Source organism: Orycteropus afer, unplaced genomic scaffold (assembly GCF_000298275.1).
Source record: "Orycteropus afer afer isolate SDZICR_OR568_19922 unplaced genomic scaffold, OryAfe1.0 scaffold00218, whole genome shotgun sequence".
NCBI lineage: Eukaryota > Metazoa > Chordata > Mammalia > Tubulidentata > Orycteropodidae > Orycteropus > Orycteropus afer.
The window spans coordinates 3782062-3792289 of record NW_006921805.1 but is presented as its reverse complement, the minus strand read 5'-3'; the positions used below and the strand labels follow the sequence as shown (position 1 = coordinate 3792289).

At 39.6% G+C, this 10228-nt stretch overlaps 1 protein-coding gene across 1 annotated transcript in view; it reads right to left on the bottom strand.

Annotated features, from left to right (window-relative positions):
* The window catches only part of FBXL2 (F-box and leucine rich repeat protein 2), a 220617-nt gene that overhangs the window by 59691 nt on the left and 150698 nt on the right, over window positions 1–10228 (bottom strand). Inside the window, exons 3-5 of the mRNA XM_042782016.1 lie at window positions 9295–9349; window positions 8954–9028; window positions 2034–2128 (exon numbers count right to left, since the gene is read on the bottom strand). Coding sequence (XP_042637950.1) covers window positions 2034–2128; window positions 8954–9028; window positions 9295–9349 — 225 coding nt within the window. The remainder of the gene's footprint in view (window positions 1–2033; window positions 2129–8953; window positions 9029–9294; window positions 9350–10228) is intronic.

Sequence of the window (10228 nt, the reverse complement as noted above, 5' to 3'; positions counted from 1 at the left end):
AAGGGCTGCTTATGCACAGGGAGACAGCTCAGGGGGCAGGAGAGTATGGAGGGATGGACACTGGGAAGTGGTAACTATGGGGAGGAAGCGGGAGGGGAGCTGTTGCATTGTGGTAAACTGTGGTCAATGACATGAGACACAGTATATGGGAACTGCTGTATGGAGAGTGAATTTGCTCTGTAAATCTTCACCCAAATCACAATTAAAAAAAAAAAAAAAGAAATAAGAGTTCTATACATATACATATATGTAAGAGTTCTATACATGTACTAAAGAAATCGAATTTATACTTAAAACATGAAGGCCAAGATGGCCTCACTCATAAATCCTACCAAACATATAAGGAAAAAAATAATACAAATTCTACATAAAGTCTTCAAGAAAACTGAAAAGGTCAAGTACTTCTCAACTTATTCTAAAAGGCCTGAAATTATCTAGATACCTAAACCAGACAAAGACATTACAAGAAAACTATAGGACAATATTCCTCATGAACACATATGTGAACATTTTTAACAAAATTTCAACAAACAGAATTCAACAACTTACTGAAAAAACCGACTGCCATCTAGTCAATTCTGACTCATAGTGAAGCTACAGGACAGAGCCGAATTGCCCCCATAGGGTTTCCAATGCTGTAAATCTTTTTGGAAGCAGATTGCCACATTCATCTCCTGCAAAGTGGTTGGCGGGTTCCAAGAATTGACTACTATGTTACCATGATGATTTAAGTGAGGTTTATCTCAGGACTGGAAGGTTGGTTTAACTTTCAAAAATTAATCAATGTAATATACCACAGTAATAAACTAAAAAAGAAAAGGTACATGATTATACATATGATATGTACTACTGTATCTCCTTTTTTTAGTACAGTGAGGGCTCAATACATACTATTTGAATGACTATCCCCACCTTGTAAAAAATGAAACTGCATTACAGGGAATTACGTCTTCCAGCCATGGTCTTTGTGATTCCCACCAGATGACTGGGATGAGCTATGTAAATGTGAGTTGCTTGTGACCCATGAAAGGGATTGGACAGTTTGATAATAATGTAAATTAAGGTACATGGCACCCTTGAGGGGGTAGGACCATGGAAATAAGGTATGTGGAACTCTAATGTGGAGATTGGTGAGTTTTGCCATCTCACCAGGCTTAAAGTGAGCCATCCCAGAGGTGGAAAGAGGGATTCTCTCTATCATCAAGAAAGGAAAAACAGGAATGGCTAAAGTCCTTTGGACCTGAGATCCCTACACTGGATACCTCAACGGCAGAAAGACGGCAATGGCAGAGGCAGGAGACCAGAATGAGACAGAGCGACAGAGCAGCAGGCTTCCCGGCCCATGGAATGAGAAGGCTGAGTGCCTTTGGGCAGGAGAATTACTGATGAAGCAGGGTACCTCTTTGGGCATCTAGCTGGCAAAGCTAACAGCACTTTTAACACTGGCCTGAGCAGGTCAGAGGCCAAGGCCAGAGAGAAGCATGCCTGCAGCATGGCTGAGAAGAAGCTGTCCTGATTGAAGAACTATATTCTAAGTTGTTTTCTGATCCTGAATTGTAACCCATTATTTCCCTAATAAATCCCACAATTTTGAGTATTGTCTGTGAATTCTGTGTAGCCACTGCAAAGAATTTACTGTATACACCAGAAAAGTGGAGAGTACCATGGGAAGGACAACTGGTGTCAAAATTTTAAGAAAGATCAGAGGGTGGTTTCAACTTCATGGCTAACTTCCCTTCATAGGAACCAGCCTTGGGCTGTTGATGTCTTCTTGATAATTCTCCTCCCTTGTGAAGTTAGAGGAAACTGGAAGCAGCAGCCACCTCCCGTGTCCTTTTTAATAAAAAACAAAACAATAAAACGTGGAGTGCAGGCCAAGGTTGGTTCTAGTTGACTGCAGTAACTAGAGTCATGTAAATTACCAGAAAATTTAACAGAAAAAAAGGGTATAAAATGTTTAGTTTATTTTTGCAGAGAAAGACGCCAGCTATAAGCTGCCATGGCCACAGTGAGTTGCTGTGAATTTGACTTACTTCAAGGAGGAATCCCCAACACCAATGCAGCCTCGCAAGCTGAGCTTCCTCAGGAATCCACCGCATCGCTTTGAAATATTTTCTACCACGCGACCCTTGAATCAAGGAAGGTAGAGAAAAATATAATTTTTTCATGCTACTTACATAACAGCAAAATAATCTGAAATTTAGGAACAGAATATACAGGTAGTCCCCAGATTATAAACCAGTTCTGTTCTTGTCTTTAAGTTAAATTTGTAAATTGGAACAGTTAGGTGTGGTTTCTATCTAATGTCAGTTAGTCAAATGTTTGTCTTAGTATATAGTATACAGTGTACTTTCCCATGCATAAAAGATATAAAGAAACACTTCCAGACACATAATATCTTTAACACAATACAGTAATAACAATAATGTTTTGATTCGTGTTGCAAATAGCACCCATTATTTATTACGAAGCACTGTATGTACCTTGAATTGTTAATGTAACTAGGCTTTATGGGGATGGTTCATAGCTATGGGCTGTCCGTTATGCCAGATATTTGTAACCCTGGGACTGCCTGTGTTTTCTTAGGTGTAGTACAACCTTTGGAACGTTCTTGCAGCACCTCAATTCTATCCACAGCATATAAAAGGGCAGCAAGCTTTGAAAAATATTTTCAACTAAAGCATCAAGTAGTCTAAAAACAAAAAAGGAAACAAAACCTCAAACCAAACCAAACCGAAACCCCTGTGGCATTGCATTTTGAAAGCTTAGCTCTGGGGTGTGAGGCCTACCCTGCACAGTATCCACAGCTACTGGTCACCAGCCATAAGGCTCAGCTTTGGGAACACAGGCTTTTGAGCAATGATCAAAAAACAGTGCTGCTTAAAAAAGGAAATTCTCTTTTACTTAAAAATTACCATTCTAAGAGTATGCAAATATATTGCAAAAGCTTTCCCTCTCCTTGGCAGTCCTCTGTTTAAACACATTTTCTTTGAAAGAGGAACTTTTGCTGGGCACTGGTAGAGATATTAAAGGAGGAAAAAGGAAAATGAACACTGATTAAGGACTTTCACTTTTCAAGGTCCAACACTTTTCTTGCACTTGCTCACTTAATATTCACGACAACTTATAAGATTGCAGTATCTTCACTTTGCAAATGAGGAAATTAAAGGGTCAAATGGCTCAAAGTTGCACTTTTGTGCAGAGCTGGGCTGTTACCAGGTTTATCTGATTTCAAAGTTGGTGTGCTCTTCAAAAAGACTTCTACCTCCTTCAACAAGGTAGGAGACATTTAAAAGGAGGGTTTTGTTTAATTTTGTTTTTAATACTATTACTTTATAAGAGTAATCTTGGTACTGAACTGTGAGTACTAAGAATTCACTAAGGGCACGTCAAACCACAGGATCACCAAAGTGGGCTCACAAGTATTTGTTATCTGGCTAACATCATGATTCAGTTGAAAAGCCAAACTTTGATTTTGCTAGTGGCATTTCTTTATATTTTCTTTAGTACTATCTAATAATTACTTTTGGATACAAAATTTTAGACAACTGTAAAATAAGTATTTGTCATCAGAAAGAAAAAAAGATTGACTTGGAAATCCAAGATAAATACACCTAAACCAAAGAAACAAAAACAAAAACCCACTACCACTGAGTTGATTCCAATTCATAGTGACCCCCATAGGGTTTCCAAGACTGTAAATCATTAAGGAAGCAGAATGTCTCATCTTTCTCTCATGGAGCAGCTGGTGGGCTCAAACCACCAACTTTGTGATTAGGAGCCAAATACCTTCCCATGGCACCACCAGAGCTCCAAACACACTTAAGTACCTAATGAAACAGCCAAAACTCCAACCCAATGTCTACAGATGGAAAATAGTATATTTTCTCCATTTCAAATTAATCACATCCATTTAAACTTCCTATTCCTTTTCTTTTGAGCAGACATTCTTGTACTACAATACTAAAAAAAATTACACATATAATTTTCTGCTCCACTGTTTCGAATTAAGAAAAAAATGAACAAGTCTTTTCTAAATACAGTGAAACCTATGAGCACCAGAACTTGATGGAACTGCTCATTTTCAGGGTTTCTCAAGTTTTCCCCTTTGACAGGGTGTAGTCTTACTAGTTTTCTACTATTCTTAGTGGAAAATATTTGAGTTTTCCTTTTCTGACCTTACAGAGATTTCAGCTTTCACAAGTTTTACCGTATAATATTAAAGTTAATGGCTCTGCATCTTATTTATTAGACAGGTATATATTTTAGAATGAAAATTGGTATTGTAAGCAGGTATATATTTTAGAATGAAAAGCTTTAGAGAAAGAAAGGTAAGATCTAAGACAGGCTTAAAAGCTCTTTGGAATTATGGTTTTAAATTAACATAAAAACAACTCTATTGCCATGAGTCAATTGTGACCCATAGAGACCCTACAGGGCAGAGTATAACTGACTTCTAGGGTCTCCAAAGCTGTAATTTTTATGGAAGCAGACTGCCACATCTTTCTTCCGCAGAGCAGCTGGTGGATTCAAACCACTGACCAGGGTTCCTTTAAATAATATCCTACAGAACATAGTTATGATTATATTAATTCTGAACCTTGGCACCTTCTCTCTTCTCTCACCACATCAATAAATCACCATTTCCTTCCCAAAGAGCATTTCTTTGAGACCATCAGGTTACCCATAGAATCCATCCCAGAGCAAGCATCTGGGGAATCCTGCTTAGAATATTTGAAGGGCCTAATACTTGGTGCAGGAGCTCTGGTAGCACAGTGGCTAAGGCACTTCACTGATAACCAGAAGGCTGGTGGTTCAAACCCACCAGCCACTCCTTGGAAGGAAATTTGGGCAATTTACTTCCGTAGTGATCTGCCTTGGAAACGCAAGGAGGGGTCACTATGAGTTGGGTCCAACTTGATGGCACAAAACAACAACAACAATACTTGGTTCAAAACCCAATCTAAATTCAAGGTGCCAGTTCATAAGGAGAACTAAACAGTATTAGACTAGATTGAAACCCTGGGGCCAAATATCTCGAGCTTTTGTATGCAATTCTTTGCATAACTGGTGCACTATAACTGGTCTCTCCTTATGCAGAAGTACTCTGGTGTATTCTTAAGTATTTCTGCAATGTGTACATGCAGCTGAAGTTACCTGAAAGTCAGTTGTCAGGGAAAATCTGAAATCAAGTAATTTTACTTAAAATAGTATTTTTTTACTACCTAAATTAAAGATTATTTAGTATGCCTTACAAAGAGTGGGAGCTCTGGTGGCATAGCGCCTAAGGCACTTGACTGCTAACCAGAAGGCTGGTGATTCAAACCTACCAGCCACTCCTTGGAAGGAAGACTGGGCAATCTACTTCTGTAGAGATTCTGCCTAGGACACACAGCAAGGAATCACTATGAGTCGGATTCAACTCGACAGCAGTGAGTTTGAGTTTTTTACAAAGAGTAGTATAATCTGGAAAAATCATCAAAGAAAACTGAGGAGACAATAAGCACCACAGAAAAAAAGAAACATTTTGTCAAAACTTTTCAACATGATTCTCCTTTGGCCAGTGGAAATGACTACAATTTTTAGAATTTAAGGTTCCCCTTGAATCACTACCACCCAACACCCACTGCCATCGAGGCAGACCTGATTCATAGCGACCCCTCCTTGGGTTTCCAAGGCGTTATCACTATGGAAGTAGATCACCCGACTGTCCTTCCGAGGAGTGGCTGGTGGGTTTGAACTGCCAGCCTTCTGGTTAGCAGTCATGCCCCAGGTACTACGCCACCAGAGCTCCTTGAATCACTGAGTAGTATAGAATGTCAGTGTGTTTGGGTGGGGCACTGTCATAATCACTGCTTTTTATTAATTGTGGTCTTTAAGTGAAGTCTAAGGGTTAGCTGTCACAGAGGAATAGTTGCCATCAAGTTGATTATGACTCACGGTGACCCTGTATGTGTCAGAGTAGAACTGGGGCTCCATAGTTAGTTACCTTATTACCAAGGCTGTTTTGCAATGTGCTTCAGGGTAGGTTTGGACCACCAACCTTTTGGCTAGTTGTCAAGTGCTTAAACATTTACACAACCCAGGGACTACTCAATCATTGCTCTAAGTCTGGAATAAGAATTAAAAAACTTATTCAGGGATCACAGTCTAAACTAGGAACTATCTTTCCATCAGGGGCACTGTGATAGTTAAGGTTATATGTAGACTGGGCCTGGTTTTGAGAGGTTGGCAGCTAGATGAAGTTATTCCCCATGATGAGAATGGTTAAATTCAACTCCATGGTGGAATCTACTGGAGCAGCTGAGTAGCTGCCTTAGGGATGTGGTCTGCTCCCAGTATATAAGTAGCAGCTTTGAGGAAGGTCTCAAGTTTTTGGCATGCTTGAATCCTGCATGCAGCCAAGTCACTGTTCAGCAGCCTGTCATGCTGTCTGCTGATCTTGGGACTCTTAATGAACCTGAATCAGTGGCCTGCCATGTGGTTTGGTAATAGTGGGACTGTGCCTTTTCACTTATCGACCTTGGGTTTCTCAGCCTCAGCAGTCAGCAGTTGCCTGGGTGAAGAAAGCCTCCAGCTCCAGTGGGCCAGGAGCAAGAGGCAGAGCTGAAGCACAAGGTCAAGGGGTTTGAACTCAGACTTTTAGCCTCCAAAACTGTGAGAGAATAAACTCTTGTTTGTTAAAGCCACCCAACTTGTGATATCTTCTGTTAGAGTGGCACTAAAGAACCAAAACAACAGGCATGAAGCTCTGAAATTCTTAGCTCCTTCCTGAACTCAGACACCACATTGAGAGGAATCAAGGATTTCCCAATCCTGTGCTCTGTGCCACTTTCGACAGGTAAACTGCTCCACGCATTTAAGATGGGGATCAGAAATTCTCAAGTCAGCAAGTTACCTAAAGAAGGAGGTGATAGGTTTCTGCAACTGGCCATTAGTTCTTCTAGGTGCCACTAGGTTAAGTAACTAGCAGGAAACTGCTTGGGCCCATTTCACTGTTAAATCCATTAATTTCCTTATGTACTAAAAAAAGGCACAGATCATACACTTTGGCAGAAATACTTGGTGAATATTCCACATGAGTAACTGAATTATAATGTAACTCCACTGCTGTAAATGAGTTGGCTAAACTGGAAATGAATGAAGTTTTACTAAGCACTGGGCAGATTAAAAACTTCAAAATCTCAAGATCTTAACATCATTCTAGGCAATTACTATGTATAATAGTCTTTATTCTATTCCTCCTTTTCCTTTTGGTTGGAAATTTGGTATTTAATAGTGTCATTAATTGAACCGTGTCCTCTCAAAATATATGCAGAAAACCTAACCCCTGTGTATCTATAAGGAGCTCTGGTGGCACAGTGCCTAAGGCTCTTGACTACTAACCAGAAGGCTGGCAGTTCAAACCCACCAGCCATTCTGCGGGAGAAAGACTAGGCAATCTAATTCCATAAAGATTTACTGCCTCGGAAACCAAAAGAGTGTCGCTGTGAGTCGGAACTGACTGGATGGCAGTGAGTTTGGCTTTTTTTTTTTTTTTTTGGTGTATCTATAAACAGGCCCCTGTTTGGAAACAGGAGACTTTCTTTTGTTATGTTAATGAGGCCATACCATTGCAAGTAGATATAAACCAAATCATGTCTTAGTTATAAACACACCAGGATAGACACAAACACACACACAGGGAGAAGACAGATGGACTCATCTAGAAGCAAAGGAACATCAATCACTAAAAACTGAAAAAGACATACATCTTTCCTTAGATCTATGCTCTGAATTTGGACTTTGTGGTAGTTCAGTTTGTGTGTCAACTTGGCTGGGCAGCTGGTGGTAGTTATTCCCCATGATGAATGTGCCAATCAACTCCATGGTGGGATCTACCACAAGCAGCTGAGTAGCTGCCTTTGGGATGTGGTTTGCTTCCTGTTTTTAAGGAGAAGTCCTGGGAATGGTCTCTAGCCTATGGCACACTTGGACCCTGCATGTAGCTGTGTCGTTGCTAAGTAGCCTGCTATGCTCTGCCGACCGTGGGACTTACAAGGGACTTAAGTTAATGGTCTGCCGTGTGGTTTGGTAAAATCAGGACTGTGCCTTTTTTACTTGTCAACCTTGGGCTTCTCAATCTCAGCAGCCAGCAGCTGTCTGAGTGAAGAAATGCCTCTAGCTCCAGTGGGCCGGGAGCAGGAGGCAGAGCTGGACCCCAAGGTTGAGGGGCTTTCATCCAGTCCCTAGAGCCCGGCACTTTGAACTTGGACTTAAAGCCTCCAAAATGTAAGAGAATAAACTCCTGTTTGTTAAGGCCATCCCATTTGTGGTGTATTTCTGTCAGAGTGGCACTAGGTAACCAGAACAGACTTCTAGCCTCCTGAACTGTAAGAAAATAAGTTTCTGTTCTTTAAAGCCACCTCTGTGTGGTACTTCTGTTATGCTAGGAAACCAAGAGAAATAATAAAACTGTTTTAAAGTAAACTTTCCTCATCTGGTCAAGTTTACCACTCTTAAATGTAGGTATTTACACATTGTTCAGATAAATATTCCAGAATCCTGGAATTATTACAAGATTATTTTTTATTTTATAGATAATGAAACTAGGGCACTGAGAGATATGGCTTAAGTGGCAGGAGGGCTGGAATGACACCTCAGATCTCATGCTTCACCTCCTTGGCCGGTGCTTCTGCCATCTCTCCATTCGGAATTAGAAGCCCCAGTGGACCTTCTTGTCAAGAGTCATCTTAAGAGAAAGCACTATTAATGGGGCAAGTGTGAGGATTTAAAAAGAGCAAAAAGTAAAACAGAAGCTGAATTTTGGTGTGAAAATAAGTAAATGTCTCCCAACTCTTTTCTCTGCTCCATTTTAGTACTTTATAATTTTATCTAAATGAAACATAACAGATAAGAAAAATAAAGTTATCTTTTAATAAAAATTCTTTTGTCTAAAACAGTGTGAACTTACCTCCACATCTGTTTGAAAGTTAAAAAGGTCTATTCTTTGCCAGTTGCTTCCATCCAGGGCTAAGATGTTCCAAGCCTGAGAGATGGGATGTAAAGGAGCATGGATTGGGGTGAGAGAAGTACACTTACTGAAACTGTTAAATGAATCATAGTTTTGACTCAATCTTTGTATTTCAGAACTTATATTCTTGATATAAGAATAAAAATGTAGAATTATAATATTGTTATGTTAAATATAACATAATAAAAATTTTAATTTTTAACTGTTTACTTGAACCAAAACTTATCCTCATTCTAATAAAATACTAGTTTTATTGATTAAAATTATGGCTAATACTCTACCTTGGAAATCTGTGCACATCGGCACAAAGTTACTATATCCAAGAAGGAAAATATTCTAAAAAGGGGGGGAAAAACACAAAAATGAAATGGTGTTAACATTTTTAGAATATTTATAACTTAAATGATAAAATCTAGTGTACCATTTGGGTATATTATAAATTTTTTTCAAGATTCCTCAATTTGCAATACATAAACACACTATATTGTTACATCACCATTATGAAATATTAAATATTCACTCGTTCAGAAACTGTTCTAGACATACTACACAAAACCTCTTAAAACAGAACTCACTAAGCTTTTATTTTTCTTATTCTACAGAATTGACATGGGACCAAACCCAATGCATTGAGTTGATTCTGACTCATAACCACCCTGTCAGACCAACTAAAACTGCCCCACAGAGTTTCCAAGGCCGTAAACGCTTACAGGAGTAGATTGGCATACCTTTCTCCCACAGAGTGGCTGCCAGGTTGAAATGCCAACTTCTTGGTTAGGAACCGAGTACTTTTACTACTGTGCCACCAAGGCCTCTATGATATGGGTCAGTAGATATAAATCAAAATTCAAACACCAACCCTCTAATCTCACAGGCACATGGCTGGGTGATACCTGAAACCTTCTAATTCTCAGACTTTTTACATACACCACAAGCCCCTCTTTTTGGTGGGAGATATACCAAACAAGTTCAAATGTCTGAGCTACAAAAAACATGGCCAAGAAATGCTGGATGGTAAAATCCATTCAGACTGATGCATTTATTCACTGTATGTATGTATATATGGTGCTCACTGATTGGCAAGGTCTATATGTTGTTGTTGTTGTTAAGTGCCGTCGAGTCGTTTCTGACTCATAGCGACCCCATGCACAGCAGAACGAAACACTGCCCGATCCCGCGCCAGCCCCACAATCCCTGCTATACTTGAGCTCATCA